The sequence below is a fragment of the Populus euphratica genome, unplaced genomic scaffold (assembly GCF_000495115.2).
Source record: "Populus euphratica unplaced genomic scaffold, PopEup_1.0 scaffold6.1, whole genome shotgun sequence".
Classification (NCBI taxonomy): domain Eukaryota; kingdom Viridiplantae; phylum Streptophyta; class Magnoliopsida; order Malpighiales; family Salicaceae; genus Populus; species Populus euphratica.
Genome location: NW_011499849.1, coordinates 3,198,153 through 3,223,289, shown reverse-complemented (window position 1 = coordinate 3,223,289; position 25,137 = coordinate 3,198,153). Strand labels below are relative to the sequence as shown.

The window sequence follows — 25,137 nt, the reverse complement described above, 5'->3', positions numbered from 1 at the left end:
TATGACTTGGGTTGTAAATTTGGCAAGTTAATCTAGTTGATTTATTTTTTTTATTGTCTTTTCCCCCTAATTTCATCATTTAATATTGTGAAAGATTAGGGATTAAGTTTTATAATTTATTTTTATTTGATTTTTATGAGGTTATTTTAATCTCATGCCTCGAGAATTATTCTTAATGGGCTAACCTATTCCTTGTGTTATTTTTTTAATTAAATTTTTTATACATTTCATTATTTAGCATTGAGTAAGAAAAAATTGAATGAAATTTGAGCTCATAACTTATTTTAACTTACTCTTTATAGAATTATCACAGTTTCATGACCAAATTCACAACTTGACAAGTTAATCCAAGTTAAATCATGCTATTTTTTAAATTTTTTTATGAGTTCACCTCGGTTTCATAACCTAAGTCATGGGTTTAAAAAATTATGAGTTCATCTCGGTTTCATAACCTAAGTCATGGGTTTGGTGGATTAATTTTGGTTGTGTTTTATTTTTTTTTATTGATTTTTTTTAGTTTTATTCTTTAATATTAGACTGATTAGGAATTGAACTTTATTATTTATTTTGATTTTTTTCTATAGGATTATCTCGGTCATATAACATGAGTTGTTACTTTGATAGGTTAGCGTGGAGTCACTTTTTTAGTTTTTTTTTAATTGATTTTTTTTCTTTTTTCTTTTTATCCTTTAACATTAAGTTGATTGGAAATTAATTTTTATGATTTGTTTTAATTTGTTTTTTGCAATGTTATCGTAGTATCATAACCTGAGTCATGGATTTGATATGTCAACCCGGATTAATCCAAATCAATCTAATATATTGTTATGTTACTATTAAAAAAAATAATGTTGTGTTGAAATTTGTTTGAGTTAAACTATGTTTTTATAAGTCATTCATGTTGCTTTTAAATCCATAAAGTCAACCGATTCATATCAAATTAAACCCTATATGGTTTAATTTATTTTTCAATAAAAGAATATTCAGGATTCAAGAAAAATTTAACCTAACCCATAATGTAGCACATATTAATGATCTAATGAAAAACTAAAAGAGAAAGTCAATTCATTGCTATCTTTTTATACATTCATTGATATAGTGCATTGATTTTTATTTTATTTTAATTTAGTTTTTATTTTATTTAAATTTTATTATTTAATATTAAGTTTGATGAAGATTGAAATTTATAATTTAATTTGTTTTGTTTCTTATAAGGTTTATATCGGTTTCATGACTCGAGTCATATGTTAATCTAAGTTGACTCAGTTTTTTTTTTGTTTTTTTTCAATTTTTTTTTTTTGAGTCATATATTAATCTAAGTTGACTCAGTTTTTTTTTTCAAATTATTATTTTTTTTTTATTTGTTATTATTGAGTTGGTTGAAAATTAAACTTTATAATTTATTTTATCATTTTTATCTGTTATTATTGAGTTGATTGAAAATTAAACTTTATAATTTATTTTAATTTGCTTGATATGGGGCTATCCCAATTTTATAATTTAAATTGTGGATTTAACAGGTTAATTCTAATTGAATTTGATTGTTTTTAATTTTTTAATTGATTTTTTTATTTCATACTTCAATATTAAGTTGACTGATAATTGAGTTATATAAATTGTTTTTGATATATTTTTATAGAATTATCATAGTCTCATCATATAAGTTTTGAATTTGACTATAAATTTTGAATTTGACTAGTTAATTTGAGTCAATTGTTTTGTACATCAACATATTATAATAATTTAAAAATATAAAAAATTTAATTTCAAACAAAATAAAATTCAAAATTTCAATTCAACAACGGGTACACAAGCACGGTGGCACCAAGGCAGGACAATTTAAGTGCAGCTGGTCGAGATCAGAAAGGCTGGAAATAGGAAAGAGGGTAGTTGGGCCCCTATGTCAGTCCAAAATATTCATATAAATCAACCCATGAGAGTCAGTGAATCATGGGCCAGAGAGTGTTACAAGTGAAGAACAGGCTACAATGGCTTTGCAGATCCACGACCACAGCCACAGCCACAGCCACATTATTATCGGCGTGGTGGTCCTCTTGCCGCAAAGTACTCAATTTCAGACTGCTAAGAGTAATAAATGTGAGGTTGGAGTGGTGGAAATTTGGGAAGACCACAACCTTTTCTGATCCAAACTGCGAGACGTGCACCGTGCCCATGGATGACTCAGTAAGAAGCCAACGAGAAGGTTCCAAGTTCTTAGCCTCAAAACGGACAAGGCATCAATCATTGTGGATTGCAATAAGACACTGCAAGTATTTATTTAATTTAATTTATTTATTGAAACTAAGGGCCAAAGCCCTAAAAGACTTATTAGTATTTAAGAATTATTTTTAAATAAATATTTTATTTTTAAAAATATATAAAAATAATATTTTTTATTTTTAAAAATTATTTTTAATCTTGGTACATTAAAACAATATAAAAAAATAAACAAATTAATTTTAAACATAAAAATCAAAATTTAGATTAAATGAGTTAACTTCATGGTATACCTATAAAATTGAATACAAATTCATTGGAGGATCGTTAATTGTCCAATAATCTCTATCAAGTAGGTTTTTTTGACGAATAAAAGTTGGCTAACTAGTGATCTATCGTATTTAAATATGTACTTTTTGGATCAATTTTAAATAAATCATTTATATATAAAAGTGAGTGTAATTGGATATGATAACTCATTATATGTTTTTTTCCTTTCTCACATCAACGCTGTTCTTCAAGTTCTAAAATTGTTCCCCGAGAAACAACTAGCTAGGTGGAATGAGAAACATTTAATATATCAGCACATGCACGTACACTTTGAAGCTCTGGTTCCTTGATAGATCAATCAAATTTCCAAACGGCAATCCAGAATTAAAATCTGATGTTGAATATATATTCTGTAATTACATAGAAGCTCGAGTTCAAGGAAGCCAAAACATTTAGCACGTGCAAATGCAAAGTAGGTTTATTTAATGTCTCCCTCTTTTCACACAGTATATATCATCGTTCGAAGACGACGACAGATTTTATTGGGTCCTACGAAGTTTGGGGTACTTTCATAAAGTAAAGGTCAAGATGCAGCAGGTATGGCTGACAAGAAGGCTCGTAAAACACTAATTAGCAGCCAGGAATATTAAGAAATCCAGATTAATTTCAAGATATATAATTGTATAGGCAAGTTATAACCCACCTCTTAATCACAATATATATATAGCCGGCCCAATTTAATATGTTTTGTATTGCTGGATATGATTAAGTTAACGCGAGGTTAAATAGAGAAATTACTGAATTCTCTCAGCGGTACAATACTCGATCAGATTCATGTGCACTGGCTTCCGATAACAACTTAATTTTTTAGCTCAAATAAATGAGTTAGGGAACATTGAATTCAACAGTGGATGATCTCTCTTCACAGAGTAACTTATCTATGGGTATGGCATGGCCAGATAGGGACCGCTTAACTAGACTGCTGCCCAGATTATAATGTATATCAGCTGTTTCAACAAGTTTATCGAACTAAGCTCTCAAGGAGACATCCCCAACAGTTGAACTTTGGAACTTCGACTAGCAGGTGTTATGTACAAACTTTAAGAGGGATGATGAAAGCTACTACGTACTACTTTACAACTCAAGTTTCCTCGAGCATCCCGTTGAAAAGAAAACTCGTAATCACAATTAATTATGGCTTGTATATATTCTTTGACTGCAGCGTTATAAATATATGATTAAGCTGTCTTTTTTCTTTTCACCCTTTCACATTTGAGACAAAATCCAAGAGACATTGAGGACGCATAAAGATTAGAAGATATGTCGTCCACTAAAAAGAGGATTGATTAGATAAATCATAAATTTATAGTTTGTTAGCCTATTCAACACTTGAGAAGGGTTAACTCATTTGAAGATTCATCATAGTTCAAATGCCAACTTGGCCTTCCAAGGGTGAACTCTAGGTTAATCAACATATCTGAAGAAGACAAGGAGCTAGAGTCCAACCTCTCCTTCATATTAGCAGCCATGTGTAGGGTTGCCTTCTGTCCGTCTTCCTAATTAATGATAGAAAGAGATCATATAATCAGGGGTTAGAAGAATAATGGATATATGCTACATATAGCACTCCATGTATTTTTGCTTATAATGACAAAGCATATATATACCTTGGATTGATCATGTGCATTGAAATCAGAATATGTAAGAGAGTCAAGGCTTGGTCTATTTTTCTCATCTATCGCCATCGATAATGACCCTGGATTTCTGTTCACAAATAATAATCACTAAATCAATATTAATTAATTATTTTTAGTACTAACGATCAATATGCTAAAACAAATATTCATAGGTAAAAGGGTGCGTGTCCTTTCTTTTCTTTCATGTTAAATCGTAGCTAACCGGCACAGAGAAAAACAAATATTCATAAGGCTATGGAAAAAACTTAATTGTAGCTAACCGGCACAGAGAAAAACAAAATTAATAGCATTGTTAAGAAATAAGTAGGGCATGGAAACACAGGAGATCCGTATTAAAGATTCAAATATGGGGATCAAAACTCAGTCTTCTGGTTTTGAATTGATTGTCCACAGGAATAAGACAAGAGAATCCAGCCAACGATGAAACATTATTGACTCGATCGACTAAAAATGTTAACATGACAATTTGAGGTTCTGAGTTGTGCACTGGAGACCAAAGCAAATAACCCTTGGAGTAAAATAACATTGAGATTGGAACCAAGTCCTTGACTTTCCCGTACATTGGGATTAAGCTACATTCATAATCTAACGGATGAAGAGCATGCTAGGGCACATTACTGATATATATGAAAGGTACACGTACGTAAATCACTACACTTATCCTAGAAACCCTAGGCGAACTTCATTAAGATATATATAGAGACATCACTCAATTATTGAAACCTGTCATCTACACAGATAACTAAGACAGGACATGTTGGACCAAATTGAAGTCCATCGCCAAAGGCATCTGTGTGAATTCGTGCATGAATATATGTTTGCATTGGCTTAATGCATTCATTGAAGATGGAATTGTACTTTGCCTTTTAAATTTTTTTTTTTCTTGAGAGGATAAGATTCACCTTATAATGACAAAAAGAATAAAGAGATGAGAAGAAACGAGAATCACTGGTCACACCTTTGGTTTTTTTGTACAGAAGGTAGTGGTGACGGTGGTGGTGGATTATTGAGAGATTGAGAAGAGTTGCTGGCATCAGCTTTTTCACTCGATAAACCTGCAGCATCCACCTCAAGAATCCTTGCCCTTTGGTTCAAACCCATATTTGTCTGCCCTTGACCTGTAATCATCATAAATCGAGTCATTGCTCCTGCTTTATCAGACACTAAGCAAAATAATTCATACATAGACTAATACATTCAGTCAGTTCGATCCCAACATTATTATTATTATTTTGGCTTTAATTAGTTGAAAAAAGTAAATCAATGATAGAGTTTTTGGCCACACTTGAATCGCAAACTCTCTCTAGCAAAGACAATTATGGAAAAGATTAAACATTGAGTTCAATCCGTATGGGGACATTATAATTTACCTGACCCTTTGTCAGTGCTCTTCACTGTTCTATACATCTGCATGAACACCCAGAGGAAAAATGAGAAAAAGTCCACATTATTAAGATTACTTTAGAGATGCTCTTTTGTCCTTACCCCTTGCAATTTCCCTCCCCACTAGAAGCAAGTCACAGCAATACGTACATAGAGATGTGAAACGTTATAAGTGCAAAAATAAATTGAAAAATCTTGAAAATCTCCTAAAATTAACAAATTAAAAGCAATGCAGATTGAACTCAGTAATCCCACCTGCAAGTGACTCTTCACGTGAGCTAGGGTAAGATCCTTCACATTCATCAACTCTAAGACTGATTTAGGTGTTGCTCCTGGAACAATAAATATTTTCAAAGAGAAAAGTTTAGCTCCTGTAACAATAAATATTTTCAAAGAGAAAAGTTTAAACTTACTTCTCTTTTATATTAACAAATAATCTCTTCTTTTGTTGTCATATAAGAAGAGAAAACCACTAAAAAAAAACTTCAGATATAGAAATGAACTAGTGGGTGCAAGTTTTTGAGAAATATCTTAGATTGTTTTGGAGTATTACTTTCATGGCCACCAAGAAGCTGGACAGCATGGACAAAATGGGCATGGAGAGTTGTGGTCCATCTCATTCTAGGAGCCCTCTTGCTTCTTCTCACTCCACTAATCATTCTTGCACTTCTCTTGAAATCACCCCCATAGAGTTGAGGGGGGTTGTGGTGGTGGAGGTGATTAAGATTTCTTGGTAGTTGAAATGATGGAGAACTCAAATCTGCCATATCAAACCCTAAGCTCAAAGTTGGTTGGCTAGGACCAAGATTATAAGCGATCCTGTCTTGATTGAACAAACCATTTTCATGGCTTAAATCGCTTCCACTACTATCAGAATCTGTGGCTGAGCTCCTATCCCTGCAGAGGGCTTTTCTTGCTAGTCCTCCATCATCGCCCGTTTCTTTAGGTTCCAGCACTGCTGGTGGGCTTATCTGCAATGAAAGATCAGGAAAAGGAGATGCAGCTCTCATCATGTGTTTGGAACTTAAGGGCATGAAGAAGATGGAGATATAATTCAGTCAGGTTTGCGAGTAGCAAGGGAGAAAGAAGGAAAGAGATATGACTAATTAAGAGGTTGATCAAAATAGGAAAAATAAGGAAGGTAAAATGGAAATTAAGGAAGTGAATGGGAGAAAACTTCGAAGGAAGAGCGCTATAGGGGATATATAGCTGAAAAACAAACGAATCTTTGTGATTATATAATGATTATCTCATGAGTACCTTATGATTCGAACGGGTGTTGAGAGGGGGATATATATAAATGTAAAGAAGAGAGAAATTATGAATAGGCTAGCTTTCTTTTAGTAGGATCCATCTAGGGTTGATCAATATATAGAAGATCATAGAAAGAAATATAAATAGTGAGGGAATTAAAGGAATTGCAAAGTTTGAGAGTGGTAGTGAGAGAAATTAAAAAAAAAATGCTCGAAAAGAGAAAGTGATGCAGTGTTTCTGGGGATGATGGTCTAGATGAAAAGTATGTAAAAAGAGAAACCTGTATAAAATTTAAGGATGCAGAAGGGTCAGAAACATTTCTTCAGAGAGAGCCGGGGGAGGGGACCTTTATCTGTTTTATAATGGACAACGAAAATAAGAGTGGTTTTGCAGGGGATCATGTATTAATTAATGGTGCATGGTGTTTTGCAGAGAAAAATGAATGGGATTTGAGAAAACAAAACAGGATTCGTTCCATGGGAATATTAGAAGGGATAACTGAGTGAGTCTAATTGATCATAAATTATTTTTTCTAGCTCTCAAAATCTCTATACGTTGATGGATCATGACTCTTTCAGATTCCCTAGAGCTGCTCCCTCCTTATGTTCTTACATAACATTTCTTTTTATATATTTTCTTTTGTGATTTTCATATGCCTTTTGCTTCAATTAGACTACCCCTCGTTTTATTTAATGAACGAGGATTGACTGGCAGGCCCAGATTAAAAATAATAATAATATATACCTGTTCAAATGCTGCAGTTGTTGGCCTCTTCCATGCAACGTATCCTATGCATTAATCTTTGTTCAATTAAATAATTAAGAAAAAAAATGTAGTTAAGAGCTAAAAGGGTGTCGATATCAAGGGAATTTAAGCACTAGATGTTCTTTTCTTGGACGTAATTGGGAATTTACGAAGTTAAATAATTAATGTAATCTATGATCATGACCCAGTAAAGATTAGCACGATGGATCTCTAAAAAAGGAATAAAAATAGCAGCGTCCACCTTCAAAGACTTCCAATAGAGAAAATTAATGGCAAGTTGAGAATATTTTGCTGATCTAATTAATATTGCAGTTCCAGCCCAAATTTAATTCTCTTGGCCTGAACCGACCATTATTTTGCCAGCTCTAGTCAAGTCAATCAAGTGTGTGTCTCCTCTCTCCAACTTCCATTTCACAGAGGACACAAGATCAGCCACGATTGGGAAAACTCCCATCGGTCTCTTCAAGTCTTGGTGCGCACGTAGCAAATTGTCGATAAAGATCGAGCTGTACACGTGCGAACCTCTTTTCAAGCTGAGAAATATAGATGGGGGGGGGGTTGAAAATTGAAAATGGCAAGAGGAATTATAAGAGAAGGGTGTCAGATTGGCTGGGGTGTCCGGCGACACCAGGGTCGCAGACCCACATGCAAAACTCTCTCTGACCCACTTCCCCTTTAAATTTCAAAAAAGTTGATACCCCACGCGCTTTTATTTCTCCAATTAATGCCCCCCCTGAAAATCTCTGGTCCTATTTCTCCCGTTTTGTTGAGAATAGTAAAATTCATAGTTTACTTGAGTAGTTTTCAACTTACGTTGTTTCTCAAGGGAAACTATACGTGCATATATATATATATATATAAGGAATGAAGTGTTAAAAATAAAGATAAAAGTGGATTCCAATATAAATCCAATCAAGTTTTTAAACCAAATAGAATTATCAAGAAAGGTTTAAAATAATGTAAAAGAAAGAAATCCTCAAAAATCCTTTGCTCCTCTTATAAGATTAACATTTAACCCTACTTTTTATATTAAATGTTACCCTTTTTTGAAAATTTCACCCTTCTTAAAATTATGCCGACACAAAAATAAAGGAGGTTAAGAATTACCCTTGTAATTCTTTCTTCCCTTTACCCTCGTTCCAATCATATTCTTAGCAATCAGTCCTTGACCATTCAGTGTTTCTTGTTAAGGTGAAGAGGGTAGGTTTACATATTTTTTTGACATGGCATTTTATGAGAATTAATTTGACAGGATTGGTTCAAGTTGATTTTTGCAAGTGTTTTTAGTTAGGGGAGTTAATTATTTGGTCATGCCTTAATTTCTTTATATAATTATTTTGATTCCACTTATTGTTTATGGGCAAAATTGTCCTTTAACTTTAAATCAATGTCTAACTATGTCCCTAACTATTCATGTATCCATTTTCTTCTTCGTGGTTTAATTCATCAGCTATGGGATTCGGTAGAGTTGATTCTGGTCCTCTAAGAATTTTTTAAGTTTTTTTTCTTGAGTTAGATTGTAATGTAATTGGTAGGTTTTATTTGGACGCATAAAGTTCGAAATAAATGAATTGCAACGACTCAATTCGGAGCAGTGAGAGGTCAGCAAATGTGTTGAAGCAAACATGGAGGCGCAAACTTGGGGACAAAAATACAAGATTCTTCCATTTAACAACAATTATCTGAAGGAGCTGTAATACCATCATTCAAATCAGCCATGACAACATAATACATGCTTCTCCAAAAAGCATTAAAGGTGCAGTAGTCTAATTATTTTCAAGATTGTTTGCTAAAAATATGGCAATAAGGGTTACTATAGGGTCAGATGGCTTTAGAAAACTTAATTCTACTCAAGTGAGACAACTGGAGCAAGAAGTTATAATGGAAGATGTCAAGCAAGCAGTATAAGATTGTGATGGATTAAAGGCACCAGGATCAGATGGATTACATTCACATTTTATAAAAAGTTATGGCATTTGATTCAGAATTGTGTTTTTGCTATGGTGAATGAGTTTTTTTTCTAAAAAGATATGGCATTTTTAGAGTTGTGCGAGATTGTATTTCTAAAAAGAAATTCAGCTGACCACCTATAAAAATAATTGAATTTATAAATAATAGATTAATTCCATAGATCTCATCTGCCAGAATAACTTATATTTCACCAGAAGGCATAAAGACATTTTTAACCAATTAATTCCATAAAGACAAAAAGGTCCTGGATTTAATTGGGCTTGACCAAAAGGTTAAGAAATCTATTAACCAATTAACCATAAATATATGTGGTGATAAATAAAAAAAATCAAATAAAAAAATAAAAAAACTAAGAAAAAACAAATAAATGAATTGATTAGATTAATCAAATAAAAAAATAAAAAAAATCAAGAAAAAACAAATAAATGAATTGATTAGAAAACCCAAAAAAGAATATTCAATCTAGTTTATTTTTAATTTCAAAAGTATAAAGCCAATTAAGCCAGACCCCACTAAACTGATTTAACCAAAATAAAACCCTACTAAAAAAATCAAACATATATATAAACTTCTCCTCTCTCCTCACATGTATAAATCATAACTTTTAAATCATTCAAAGTCACCCCCTCTCGTGCTTCCTTTATTAAAACATCTTCTTCACCAAAAATCTAACCAAACCAACTTCCATCACAAGATAAAAACTTCTTTTTCTTTTCTTCATCTCCTTGTTTTTTGTCTCTCCTGATCTCCTTCCACGAAACCTAGCATTAATATAGTCTCAAACTATTCTTTTCCACCTTCTCAACTAAACACAACATCTTAAATCCTCATAAACCAGCCATTCTCAATTTCCCTCAATGAAATCTAGTTTAAGATAAATGTGGTTTGAATTTAAAAAATTGATTCATCAAAGTTTCTAATTTACTATAATTTTTTGAATTGTACAAATTCCACAACTGGATTTTGCTATAACAAGCCCAAAAAAAATCTCAAAGATTTTGCCGGTTTTTCTCTTGAATTTTTTTTTTAAATCAAATTAAAATTGATTAGTTTGAACCAATTTCCAATTAAATTTACTCCTAAATACATATAAAAATAAATTATAGGGTGGTTGGTTTTTTTAATTAAAAATGCTTACAGCTACACACATACAAAGAATAGCTATTAAATTTTGAGCATGATTTAATTACATAACAACAAATCCTGCAGGCTAGTATTTAGCTGTGTGGCTAAATTTTAATAATTATGTGTGTTTTGTATCGTGTTTTAAAAAATATTTTAAAAAGTTTAAAATATTTTATTTTTTTATTTTAAATTAATTTTTTATATTATTTTAATGTAATAATATTAGAAATGATATTTAAAAATAAAAAAAATATTATTTTAATATTTTTTAAAATAATAAATAATTTAAAAACTAATCACTGTCACCTTTCAAATACATTTCTAAAAAAGGCGCGTGGCAGATGAGAAACGAGAACGGATGGCAACCCCGATGCTCAAGTCATGATCACCGAGTAGTTATTCGTCTAATCTGTAATCTTATCTATCCCATCTCCCTTATTCCCTCTCCATGTCCAAGTATTCCTCGGCGAAACCCACCTGTGAAGCCCCACCCCGGGCATGGAAGAAATATACTATATCAAAGAAAAACACGCCATATTCCTCGGCGTCAACACGGGGTTCCCATCACGTGACTTGTGGACGTGACCTTGTCTAGGTTATTTACTCTCCTCTTGTTCTTTCTTTACTTTTGTCCAACCCCCCCGTTTAAAATTTATGCTGCATTCTCTAGTTCATTATGCTCGAAAACCCATGCTTTGCTTTTTATTTGTTTGTTTATATGAGTTGATTGCAATAACAACTAGATGATGACCAGAAAATGTTCATCTTTTCTTAATTATAGTTTTCGAAGCCATAGCGCCTGATGCGCTCTAGATTCTCCGGGAAATGAAATTTTTTGTATATGTTGTCTTAGTTTATTAAGGTTAATAAATTCTCTCTCTGTCTTTAGATTACTTAATAATAATAACCAGTTTGTACAGTAGTATGGTAATATCCGGTCAACATGTCTCTATGGATCACTTGTAATGTTGTCAAATGCTACGGCTATATTCCATATCCCATGTGTTTGTCTTGTAAGAACTATTCCTTCCTCTCTCTCCCTCTCTCTTTTTTAAAATATCTATTTGAAAGCTTGAGCATTATCCCTCTCTCTTTTTTTAAATATCTATTTAAAATAATCATCTAGATGGTGGCCAAATGATAAAGACTTGGAACTAAGGAGTTTGCTTCCTCTATTGTCTCAAGTTCGAGTCCTTGTTACTCATATGATGGTCACTGGAGGCTTACATGGTCGTTAACTTCATGGCCCGTGAGATTAGTCGTGATACGCGTAAGCTAGCCAGGACACCCACGTTAATCTAAAAAAAAAATATCTATTTGAAAGCTTGAGCATTAATTAATTTTATATCTTTCCTAGATAAGGACTCCATTCTTTTCCACGTTGCAACAAATCAAGCTAAACCTTAGGGTAGCAAGTCCCCATGGCCAGCAATTCGTAAATTAAGATACCTAGCTCCTCATATACCATCGATCCTTTTAATTATTTTTACATGGTTGTAGGGGTTTATCAGGGCATACCAATTAAGCAAGGAGGCGTATGGGTGTGCTCGCGTGCGTATGTTGCTTTTGCTTATCACCTGATCATCTACATGTAAATATATTCTGGTTAACTTTAATATTCCTTGCCATATTACTGTTAAATTAATCACATGCAATGTGTAACAAGCTAGCTGTTTACACAGAAAATCCCATCTTTGAAATTATATAGATTCTTAACTGGCCAACAAATTAAATTAAACAATAAGTAGCTATTTGTTAAAACAATTCCTTCTTTTTTTTATAATTAAAACAGTCGAGTGTTATATGATCAGTGACCTAATGAGCATTTTTGGACAGCAACCCAGTAGAATTCACTCTTGGGTTTGAGCACAAAACAATGCTGACTTCAATTATAAATCGAATCATGATCATGCAGTACCAGTACATTTATGTCCATCTTTTGTCTGTTGATACGATTAAAATAACTGTATGCCTTTTCGGAAGAATATTAGCTTCTTCATGGTGATTCGTGAGATCAGAATACAGGCATGTGTTGCTTTGAAATTTGGTTTTTCACCTTCTCTCACTCTTTGAGTATCGAAAAGAAAGATAAAGAAAAGCAAGGATGGAATCACCGAAATCAACGCCGTTTAGGCTGACGTGCACAGCTACATGCATGGAATAAACATGGGTTTACCAATTCCCACCACCGTATCGTTTTGCTGCAGGTTCGGTAGAATTTCCTTGTGTCTTTTTATTAATTTGTAGTTACTAATACCTAATCACATAAGAAAGTTTTATGAACAGACCAAGACAAAAAGATCATGAAAATAGGAAAGAATTAAGACGGCTGGCTATATTCGAAACTCACAACGACTACATATATGGTCAAAATTCCAATTCAAAAGCTAATACTCAACAAGTTATTTATTGGTGAATTTAAATTAATGGGTACTGGACCCTTTTTGGAGAAGCTTAATTTAAAGCGACGTTTTGTATCGCAAAAGAGTAACGTTCACTGGTACCCATTCGCCACCAGAGAAGAGGGTCAACAGTTCACAATGGCTATTTCAGTGACTACGGCAGGCATCCACCTCCAAGTAATCAGTGGACAATTATGTATTTATATAAATGATGAAATTCGAAGGATTTACCTGCAATAAATTGATTTAAAGTTGGATGAAGTCAGACAGCCTAGAACCTGTATTCTTGTCTATTTTTGTAGAAAATTTGAACGAACTAAATAAGTACAACAATCTCATGTCTTGAGACTGAAAACTTCATCCTTTTACAAACCAAGGACATAAATGCAACTGTATATATGTCTATCAAGTATACTTGTCTCTACTTCGAATATTCAGTCACAATATAATTAACTACTTTCCAAGAAAATTTATTATTAGTGCTAATTAACAAAAAAAAAAACTAAAAAAAGTAGGCTTTTATTGCTTACTTTCCTCACAAAATACTTTCTACTAGAATAAAATTTTGTTATTTTATGCTTTTTTTAATATATAATTTATGTTTTTATTTTTTTTCCTTTTCTTTTATTATTTAACATTATATTTTTTTGGAGATTAAATTTCATAATTTTCTAATTTACTTTTTATAAGATTATTCTAGTCTCATTACCTAGACTGATAATTTGATGGGTTAACTCGAGTTTTTCTTCTTTTTTTAATTAATTTTTTTTAATTTTATCATTTAAAATTAAGCTAATTAAGAATTAGTCCTTTTGATTTGTTTTGGTTTGTTTTCTATAGAATTATCCTTATTTAATGACTCGGGTCACATGTTTATTAACTCAAGTTGACCCAAACCCTTCTTGTGTCCTGTTTTTAGTCAATTTTTTAATTTTAATTTTATCATTTGACATTAGTTTATTGAGATTAAGCTTTAAGATTTTTTTTAATTTATTTTTTATAAGATTCTTATAATTTCATGATCCAAACCACTAGTTTGATGAGTTAAATTGGTGGACTCAAGTTTTTTTTCTTTTTTTCTAATTATTTTTTAATTTAATCATTTAACAATGAGTTGATTGAGAATTAAGATTCATAATTTATTTTGGATTTCTTTTTATAAAATTATTTCAGTTTCATGACTTAGGCCACAAGTTTGACTTATTAATCTAGGTTTATTTGAGTTAATTTTTATTTTTTAATTGATTTTTTTCAATTTTATTTGTCACTTAATTTTTTACAGCATCTTAGTATAGTAGATATTTTATTTTGCGATCATATATATTTTTTATTATGTAGTTAAATAAAAAATAGTTTTGAAAAAAAAAATCTTACAGAAGTCTATAACTTGATTCACAGGTTTGACATGTTAGCTTCGGTTACCCAGTTTATAGGTTTAATGAGTTCACCTACAACTTGGATATTCTTTCTTAGTTTTTAGTCTGTTAATTATTTTTAATAGTTTTTTTATTTTATCTTTCAATATTAAATTGGTTGAGAAATAAACTGTATAATGTTTTTTCTTTATTTAGCGTTATCTCTATCTCAAATAAGTTTTTATTTTTAAGTTGGTGTTCAATTTTATTAGCATATATTTTTATTATATAATTAAACAAGTAATTCAAAAAAAATAAATTATTAAACTCAATGGAGTCCATGACATAATTTGCTTGGGGACTAAGATCGATTTAATCTATCATTGTCTCAATAGTTTTAATGAAGAAAATATTATCTTAAAATTTTGTTAAAAGTTAAGTCATGTTTTTATCAATCATTAAGATTGTATTTTAATCCATGAAATAAATAAATTTAATTTTGAATAACGCTTGTGTAATTTAGTTTAAAACTCAAGTTAAAGAAAGAGTTAGGTTACAAAATTTCAAGATTGAGCCACTAAGTCAAATTTAATAACACAATCAACAAAATCTTCATGTTCTTAATATTTTTTTATATTTTTTAAAAAGTTATTGAACCCGTGGCAAAGTTCATGCCCATAGACTAGTTAATTACTAAAAGAGATCAAGGACAAAAAAAAAGAATAAAAGTAAATTAATCTTAAAAGAGCTGATCGAGGACAAAAAAAAAAAAGTAAATTAATCTTAAAAGAGCTGATCTAACAATTGAATTTTCTATCAAAGAAAATAAAAACAATAAGATTCGATTTGTTTAAATTACATAACGTCCAATTGAGGTTTTAAAATAGAAAATGAAGCATTAAAAATTTGGTAGATTAACCTGAGTTAATTTGAATAATTTTTTTAGATCCTTTATTTAAGTGAATTTTTTTATCAATTTTATTTTCAACATCAAGTTTTTGTTGGATTATAATGATCTTATGATTTTTTTAAAAAAAATTATCATGGTCTTATGACCTGATATGTAAATTAGCTGGTTAACCTAAGCTAAGCTAAGTAATCGATTTAATATGTTGTTGTCTTGATATTTATAAAAAAAAAATTATTTTAAATATTTTTTTTTGAGATAAACTATGTATTTACCAGTTATCCTACTTTTAGATTTATTAAGTCAACTATATCACCTTAAATTAATTTTTCACACAATTTTTATATTTTTTTATAAAAAACATTAGCAAAGTCTTGATTTTTTTAATTAAAAAAAATCAATTTAACCCGTAGCACGGGGGAATGATGTAATGAGATATCTGCATGAACTAAATTGATCGGTTATATAAAAGGAGCGGGGGAAACAAAAGAAAAACTGGAGAAAAGAATAATCGAAGTTGAAATTAGCATGTATAAAATATCTTCAATGAATCATATTCCCCAATCCAATCAACATTGTCCTCGTTAGCCACAGATTGAATTATGCCCTTCTGCTTCAAATGAAAATCTACATGCAGCAGCTACAAGATCTGTCAAGCCAATGAATGCATATCGGATCTTAGCTGGCACTAGAGCCTAGAGAGGAAATTCCATTTTTTCTTTGTGCAGAAATGAAAATGAAATTTCGTTGGAGAGATGGGGACGACGGGCTAGCACCTAGCTACATATCCTCACCAGGCTGAGTGAACTGAAGGTGACGGACTGGTCCCGAACTCCCGCAAACATTATTAACCAGACCAGCAGTCCCGAACTCCTGCAAGCAAACATTATTAACCAGACCAGACCAGACCAGTCCCTTCTCTCTCTGACTTGAATTTGTTGGAAGGAGATGGTACATTTACAGTTCTTTTGCCCCCCCAAGAACTGAGAGCAGTGGAGCCATGAATATTTAATCAGAGAGGGCCGTATGCTGTAAGAGTCAAGGAGGCCATCTCTAAAAAAACAAAGTGTTGAGAGGTTATGTCTGGTGCATAATTCGCCGTGTGACGAAAGTTGTGATCTTACTTATTGGTGGCGTACGATCGGGATTTAATATAGCTTCTATAAATTCAGCAACCCTCTTGATGAAGTTTTGGATCGATATCACAGCAAACTGTAATGTAGTGCACCTAATTAATTTCACAGGACCCACATTCAGAGTAGATCATGTGACTGCAATCAGTTGTTGGGGACTGCAGATTTAACACGAGGGATTTTTACTCTATCATGTGAATGAAAGCTTTAAAACAGTGTTTTTTTACAGTTTTGTTTTTCCCATAAAAATAAAAAATTAAAACTCACTATTCAAATCTTTTAACTATAATCATTATTCATTATTAAATTAATAGATGAAAAAATACATAGCTAAACAATTAAAATATCATTAGAAGCTAAAAATTTATAAATTAATTTCAAGAGGCTATTCTCTGTATTTTTACAAGGATTTTTTTTTGTTATTATTAGGTTAAATAACAAACAATTTGATTTAAAAAATATATAAAAATTAATGAGAGAAAGAAAAATAGAAAATAGCTGGTACGAGCAACACAAAACAAACTTTAAAGAGTGTTTTGAATTATGATACAGAATATGTTTTTAAATAATTTGTTTTTCTTGAAAATGCTGACAAACACCACCTTAGTTTTCACACGGGTTATTCAAGAAAGGCCGGCTTTTCTTTTTTGGTGCTAATAAGACTTATGGGCAGCTTTCTTCCTTGAAGAAAAATCCAGGCCCAAGATCAGTCGAATAAAAAAGCCCATCAATTGGGCCCTTTCCTTTGTACATCAACTAAGCCGGGCTCCGAGTGGTATTTTCGTGTTCTTCCTCCTCTCTTCTAAATTTCGATTCCTTTTCTGGATCTCACAACCCGAAGACGAAGAGAGACACAAGTTGATAGAGAGATGACACTGTTTCACTTCTTCAACTGCGCGATTCTCACCTTCGGCCCTCACGCCGTCTATTACTCCGCCACTCCCTTGTACTCTCCCCTCTCAAAAGAGTCTTTTTAAATTCCAATAATCATCATGCAGAAAACCCATTATAATTTCTGATTTATTTTAAATAATTTTTTGGTAAAATTAAATGTTTACAGGTCCGAGTACGACACACTTGGTACTTCTGTTAAAGCTGCTCTTGTTTATCTTGGAACTGCTTTGGTTAAGGTTTGAAGAGTCCTTTAATTATGGATTTTATTAATTTTAATTCAATGTTGGGATCTTTTAGCTAAGATTTCTTTTTATGTATGTTGGCAGCTGGTTTGCTTGGCAACCTTTCTTAAGGTGTCTGAGAATGATAGCTTTGATCCGTATCAGGTGCTCTTTTTTTATGTATAGATGAATTTTTAACAATTTTGAAGTTGAGATGGAGCAATTTATATTTGTCTTTGATTAGCTGAATTTTGCTGTATAAGAAGGCTAGAGAGTGTTAAAGAGGAAATAAAATGCTTAGATATGAAGGTAATGAAAACTGATTGTGTTGTCTTACGATCACCAAAGATATGCTTGTGAGGCTGCTTATCAAGTTCTGTTTATGAAAAATAAAAACTTTCCTGGAGCGATGAAAAAAAAAAACAGAGAAAGGAGAATGATGTAGCATTTAATATCTTTTTTACTGGCCTTCTTTTATAATTTCTTGTTTTAAATTCATCATATCGTTAAATTTCGCTGTTGAGATGACTAACAGGCAAACTTATTTTCTTTTCACGCTAGTTGTGCTTGACTGCTTGCTCTTAAAGTTTCTCCTGCTTTCTGATAAGACGTGTATTCTGATTTGGGAATCGCTAACACCGCCTATATGCAGGAACTACTGAAAGCACTTATTGGATTTATAGATGTTGCTGGGCTTTACTTTGCCTTGACCCAATTGACTCATAGGAACATCTCCCAAAATCATAAATTTCAAGCTGTTGGACTTGGTGAGTATAACTTGTCCAAGTCATATCATTTGAATGGCAACATTCTTTTCCCTTCAAAATAAAGCTGAGTTACTGCTTTGAATTGACACTGAATTCCTTCTCCAGAATCTTGCAACAGATTCTTTTATAATTTCTTCAGAAACTTATGGCCTCAACTTGAGGTATACTCCCTTAAGAAAAAAGGGTGCCGAAAACCATAGTTTGAAAAATAGCAGCTGAATTAGGGCGCTTTTTTTTTTTTATTGTTATTGTGTGTTAGTTTCAACTGTTTCCCTTATTTCTTCATGGGCATTTGCCCTTTTCTTGACCCTTTTCCTCTTGTTGATCCTGATCCTTCAGAATTTTTTCAAACCACTTGTGTTTTTTTCTTTTTTACATGAAAAATATAGAAACTACAACTGGTTTGTGCTGCTGTAAATAATAAAGAAGAAAATTAACGGTATTGTATTTATACATGTTCCAAATCTTGATAATCTCTTGTATTCATGCTCGCATGCAAAAAGGAGTGGTTGATCTCATAAATCCATCATCATGGTTTTCTTTTCACTTGGCCTTAGTTATGCGAGCTTAATCTTTATAAGCTTTACAACATTATTTCCCCATTTGCAGGATGGGCTTTTGCTGATTCTGTTTTACATAGACTGGCACCTCTGTGGGTGGGATCTAGAGGACTAGAATTCACATGGGATTACATTCTGCAAGGCCTTGAAGCAAACGCAAACTTGGTATGTTTGTTTTCTTGCTAATCTCTGTTACTGCTCGTCATATAATTTGCTTAGATTAATTTGAAACTTCGAAAGATAAAAAAAATTGGGATTATACATGTATGATATTTGTAGTGGATTTTTCTTCTCATCTGTTAATTTCAGGTGTTGAGTATATCTCTTGCTGCTTTGGGATCTCTGATGTGGCTTCGGAAAAATAAACCCAAGACTTTGATTCCCATCATATATGCATGTGCGGGAATTGTGGCAACCATGCCATCTATCACAAGGTTTGCTACTCATCCTTCGTTCTTTGCATAATGTCAAAAGGTCATGTTTGTGTGTGCACGCGATATTTGAGCTATATAGCAATTTAGAAAAATGCATTAGATTCAACAGTTACCCTACGATTGGAGGGTATAAAAAATCAGAGAGGCGGAACACTAGGTGTTTGTGTCAATTGTTTCTTAAAACCTTGTAAAAGTTGTTCTTGGAAACTGTGTTCTCTTTGCATGTGTAATGAAATTGCATTTGTTACAACCCCAAAGATGATAGCAAAAAGAGAATCATGAATTTTGTATGTTTATGGTTTCATTCTTGGGTGTCTGGAATAACAACTTGCACTGAGCTTATTCTTTCATCCGTCTTGCTAAATTATGGCTTTTGCAGCTATTTGAGAAGAGGATTGGGGTGGCATTTTCCTAAGGTGGTAGGCTTTGAACTGTTCACCTCTCTGATGATGGCTTTTATTAGCTGGCAGCTCTTTTCTGCATGTCAAAGACCCTCTTCTTGAGGCAGTCCAGTAGCTTCTCTAACAGCAGATAGTTTGGCTGAAGAAAAAGCTCTCGAAGCATATTGCTGTTAATTATCACTGCCGATTGTTGCCTCAAGAGGCTGTTGTGTTGCTTTTAAATTGCCAGTCTCTTCTATATAACCTTCAGAAATTATTGAGAAACAATTTTGACTTGCACTGGACTTGGTCTTTTTTCCTCCCGCCATCTGACTCAAGAGTGATTCCTAACACCACGGAATTAGTTGCTCGCTATATTGTCCTGAGACTTGCTTGTCCTAATGACTCAACAGGAAGGTTTGAAGCCTTGGCACTCATTTATGTCACTAGCTCAAAACGGTGAATGTTCAGAAAGATAATAAAACTTGCATTATCGGGTAATTGAGTGTCTTTTGTAAGCTTGTTACTTGTTCCTAACCGGACAAGTTGCACCCTTTTTTTTTGTTTTTTTATCTCGGGTAAAGGAGTGGTTTGATACACATCTTAAACAATACACTCACTCGTTTTCCTCAACCCACGCTTCAGTTCGGAGTACAAGTCCAACAGCAACCCCAACCAAAATAAGGTCGTTCATGATTGCAGCCATCCTGAATATCTCACCCACATCACTGCATTAGAGGAGAGTGCACCTCCAACTCTTCCGTGCATATTTGACGCTGCTCTCAACGAGCCAACCACTTCTGCAAAGCACTGCTCGGTGTTGACCGGCATGCTCAGAGCAAGGACACTGTTGCTGGCTTTTAAACCTCCATAGGGATTCATTCCTACAACGTCAACCACCTTGTTCGTTCTCCGGGGAATCTTGCTGCCAAAGTTCATGACTGCACCGGTTATCGTTGCAGGAGCAAAGGCAGCTGCTGCTGTTGCCATGTCTGAAATAAGCACAAGTTGGAAGTTACATAGCTTTCGAATTTAATAAGCTAACTGCATTGAATCAGAATTGCCAGATAAAATGTTGAAATTGAGGAGGGGGTTAATGGGATTTGCCTATATCTTGGATTGGAGAAGCTTGCAAGAAGAGAGGCAAGATGGAGCGTTTTTGTAAAGGGATGAATTTGGACCAGGTGAGAAATGCTATGGTTAGGAGCCACGAGGAGAAAGTGGAACTAGAGCCATAAAGAGGCAAAGCAAATGCTCACGTTTGTATACTATAGACCACACAAGCCCATGAAAGAGCTCGTCACTGGGCACCATTTTTTGTTTAAATAAGTAGCCCTTGGCCACTTTCCCCTAAACTCGGTATGTAGCAACACACCGTAGTGAACATGGACAAGGGCCCATGCAACCCATCAAGCTATCGTGACTTGAGCACAACTGATACGTGGGCTAAAACAAGTGTCAATGGTACATTAGAATGAAAGAAGAGCGTGGCAAAGCTAACTAGATGTTCTTCTCCCCCCCTTAGTTACTGGATAACACCTAAACGGGAATCTAACCAGAAGGCAAAGTTACCCTTCCCCCCATCATACGCTGAGCTTATTGGTCATCAAAGGTCCTCCATGGATTCAACAGAACAAAAGCGATCGATCTATGTACAATGGTCATAGATCATAGAACCAAGGAGGCATGGCAGACAGCGACGAGTTGTAATAGCCGTACGCCAACTCGGACACGAGTCAGCAATTGTTAAAGTTTACACACTCGGAAGTTTAGCTAAATCTCTACATTAGTCAACAACTCAAATCATAAAAAGATTTGGGTTGTTTTCATCCCAGATGACCAATGTGCCTTGCTTCATCCTTGATGATTCACAAATGACCTTCAAGGTCGCTAGAGAACACGAAAGATATTAACATCGAAGACAATAGAATTGTTCACTGCGCTGCTAGGTTCAAAAAGGCACACATCAAACTCCTGTAATTTGTTATCCAAAGCAAAATTCCTCCACCCAGAAGAAAGCCCTCCGCTGTTCTTAGATTTACAGTATAAAAACTTGGTGTTCCACGTATTTTCTTTCATGCGAAGAATCACGTCTTTCTTTTCCAGAGTTCTGAAATGTCTATTCGCCCATCCGGAAGGGATTACCTGAATGAAGTAGCATCGTAAGTATAATAAGACCAAACTTCAAAGCTGCCTATCAATCCTGACACTGCAAACAATTTACAATTTACCTCTGGATAAAAAGAAAACAGGGACATTGAAATGAAATAGAAAGAAATTCAAACAGATGATAACAAAAGAAGATATTTGTACCATGTAAAATTTCCTGTATACATGTGTTGGTTTCATAACCACAACGAAGCCCTCGTTGGATTGTGCTGCTTGTGCTAACCGCAATGCATTGAGTTTGTCTTCCTCTGTTACCATCCTTCTACTTGATACATATGGCGCGTTGATAGCTATATGCTCAACATCTGACTCGTTTATAAACAATAAAAATTTAAGAGGCAAGAAATTCCATCAACCACACAATTCTACGCATCTAGCTAAACAGAGAAACTTCATTCATTAACCATACATCTAACATCTATTAAAGAAAAAACAACGGACTTGAGAACATTATAACTGGTAAAATGGCGAAAATGAATGAGGTGGTTTGATAAATTAAATAAATAGAAACAAATTTCAAAATAAACGATAAAGAAACCTTGAAAATACTGAAGAAAAATATTTCAAATTAAACACAAAAACTGCCGGTGTCAGTTAAACAATAGGAGAAGCACATACAGAAGAAAAAAAGTGAACGCGAGAAAGCAACTTGTGTGATTTTCCATTAGGAAGGCAAGCTTAGAAGATGGATGCTTAGCAAGGCGCTGGATTAACCAGTTATATTTCCTACACCGAGAACACCAATAGATAGCTACCAGAACAAGCCTAGTGAATGCCCACGCGGTGAGCCATTATTCATTCATTACATGAAGATACATTCTAAATAACAAAATTACAAGTACTCACCAGGTTTAGTTTCTGTTGCCTCATCAGTAGAAGAAGATTCTTCATCTCTCACGCTCTGCTTAGTTTGGGTCGGCTTACTAAACTTGATTTCCCTCTGAGTCTTTTTATTAATAGCTTCTGAGATAACAGTGTTTTCTACAAGTGTTTTGTAAATATAATCATTTGCAGATTTCTCTGCAGTGCCTCCAAGACTATCCTGGGGGCAGGCAATACTAACTTCAGTAGAATCTTCTACAGTTTTCCTCTTTGCATGGACAACACTGTCACGTTCTCGGTGCCCACATTTTCTGACAAAATATGAAGCTGCCTTCTCACACAAGCTTTGTCCATCAAAAATTACAACTTCAAAACATGACTCCCGGTTGTACTTGAAGATCAACAAATCTTTTTCCTCCAGAAAATGGTCCTTTAAAAATTCTTCCCAGCCATTTTTGAAGAACATGGTGTCATCATCTGTAGTCAGTTCAACTGGCCAAGTACCGCCACTAGGACCTTTAAGCATTACATTTTCGGGCAATTTCTTTTTCAAATGATTAGAAAATTTTTCAGGGATCGGCTGCAATTTAAACACAGAGTGGCAATATGGCCAGCTATGATTTAGCATCGTGAGTAAAAAATATATCGGCCATGATCACATATCATTCCATATCCTTGATGAAAGTTAAAAATATTAGTTATAAAATATTGTCACATAAACATTTAAGTTTCTAGAACATCAAATTTATTGAGGCCAAAATAGTATAGTCCAAGGATTCAATTGCTAGAATCCAGATGCATATGAAACGTAAAAGGAAGCTCAGAAAACAGTAAGGGGACTAGAAGGAAAAGAGTATCCACAAAATGATTCAAATAAGGGACAGCAAGGACCTAGATATGAATCACGTTACGCATTTCAACAAGCAGGATTGCTAGTTTTTGGCAAGGGGCCGCGAAATTAAGAAAAGGAAGAAAGTTATTTTATTCAATCCTTTAATGCATCAAACTTTTAGGGAGTAAAATTTAGTTCGGTTGAACACAATTCAACGGCAAGAGCAGAAAATGTTACTCATTTGTGAACTTAACATCACTTATATATAGACAAGAAACTTTGCCAGCATTAGTGAAATTAGCCACTTGTCCCAACTCATTTTCATGCAAATGTTACGAGACAAAACCAGATAACCCCTGAAAATTCGTTTAATAATGGGCTATTATCGCATCGTGACAAAACCACAATTAACTTAAAAAACAGACAAACCCCTGAAAGCCTAAAACTAAACCACAATAGGAAATTAGACAAAACACCTGAAACCCTAAACCCAGAGGATCATAGCTAAGAGAACTTACAAGATGATGACCAAAACTAGCATCGAGAATCTGCGAAAAATGGGTGCACTGGAAATGGGTCCAATACAGTTCCTCTTCCTTGCTTCTGCAATCTACACATGTTTCTTCTCCCATTCCCACTTGCTGAACTTAATGGAGTTATGGATATCAGAAAGTGACTAGAATGAGCCAAACAAATCTTCAAAATTAAGAGGGGCTGTAAATTTATTCATAAGTACTTTCTTTTACTGCAAACAAACAACATTATGGGACTTTTTACGGTTACACAACAACCACTACTACTACTACTGTCTTTCGTATAAATGCGTTCGATAATTTTGGGTAAAAAGATAGGAGGGAGAAAGTGTGAGAAAGATGGACAGCGAAGGGGACAAAATTTTGGAAGAACTAAAGGCCGAACGAGAAGTCAGTGCTGAGAGAGAGAGAGAGTTGCATTGACAAGACAGGACATGAAACGAAGTGCCAACAGGTGTTGCTCGCTCGGATCCTTGGGCCTTGGGATTATTCGTTCGGAATCCCTTCCTGTCTCTTTGTTAATTTCAAAGTGTTTTTTTTTTTTTTTCAACCTGTTTTTCGAGTTTTGTTTTTGTTTTCTTAGCAAAGTTAAGGAAAAAAATAATAATAAAGAACACAGTAGAGGAAATATTTTGGAGGTCTAGCAAGTTTCAGAGTGGTAAATACACGCGAGTCCTATATTATTTGTTAGTTGTATGTTACAGTTTTTTATATTAAAAAAAACTAATAAACCGTTGTAATATTGAATATAAAAAATAAATTAAGAAAAATATTTCTTCAAATAGAAAAAAAATAGAAAAGCATTATAATAAATAACAGGAAAATAAAAATAAAATAAAATAAACTAAAAAATATTTTTTTTCTTAAAAACCTCCTACATTATTTTTTGGCTAGCTTTAATGGAAATATTTTATACCTTTCACGTCAATGTAGAATTCAATAAATTTTAATCATAACAAATAGTATTAAACTTACATTCTGAATCTTCTATTTTTAGGGATTTGTGGAACTGCGAGAGTTTTTTCCTTTCTCTAATATAATTTCTT

The 25,137-nt window shown here is 33.3% G+C and overlaps 3 protein-coding genes and 1 pseudogene across 3 annotated transcripts; 1 reads left to right on the top strand and 3 right to left on the bottom strand.

Moving 5' to 3' along the window:
- Positions 1-3,808: 3,808 nt before the first annotated feature.
- On the bottom strand, positions 3,809-7,123 carry LOC105120667 (probable transcription factor KAN4). Its single transcript, XM_011018960.1, has 6 exons — positions 6,121-7,123; positions 5,823-5,899; positions 5,555-5,591; positions 5,143-5,302; positions 4,155-4,251; positions 3,809-4,043 (listed from the first exon to the last, which is right to left on the bottom strand). Exons 1-6 carry the CDS (start codon positions 6,599-6,601, stop codon positions 3,870-3,872), a joined length of 1,026 nt encoding a protein of 341 aa, XP_011017262.1. The 5' UTR covers positions 6,602-7,123; the 3' UTR covers positions 3,809-3,869.
- A 10,141-nt stretch (positions 7,124-17,264) lies between these two features.
- On the top strand, positions 17,265-20,036 carry LOC105120664 (transmembrane protein 147-like). Its single transcript, XM_011018957.1, has 7 exons — positions 17,265-17,425; positions 17,540-17,609; positions 17,700-17,759; positions 18,247-18,361; positions 18,971-19,086; positions 19,231-19,355; positions 19,735-20,036. The coding sequence occupies exons 1-7, from the start codon at positions 17,349-17,351 to the stop codon at positions 19,856-19,858; spliced, it is 687 nt and encodes a 228-aa protein (XP_011017259.1). The 5' UTR covers positions 17,265-17,348; the 3' UTR covers positions 19,859-20,036.
- Positions 20,037-20,204: 168 nt separating this feature from the next.
- On the bottom strand, positions 20,205-21,113 carry LOC105120665 (uncharacterized; annotated as a pseudogene).
- A 168-nt stretch (positions 21,114-21,281) lies between these two features.
- Positions 21,282-24,399, bottom strand: LOC105120666 (B3 domain-containing protein REM16-like). The gene is made up of 5 exons (XM_011018959.1): positions 24,077-24,399; positions 23,077-23,306; positions 22,751-23,028; positions 22,049-22,209; positions 21,282-21,880 (listed from the first exon to the last, which is right to left on the bottom strand). The coding sequence occupies exons 1-5, from the start codon at positions 24,188-24,190 to the stop codon at positions 21,626-21,628; spliced, it is 1,038 nt and encodes a 345-aa protein (XP_011017261.1). The 5' UTR covers positions 24,191-24,399; the 3' UTR covers positions 21,282-21,625.
- Between the last annotated feature and the right edge of the window lie 738 nt (positions 24,400-25,137).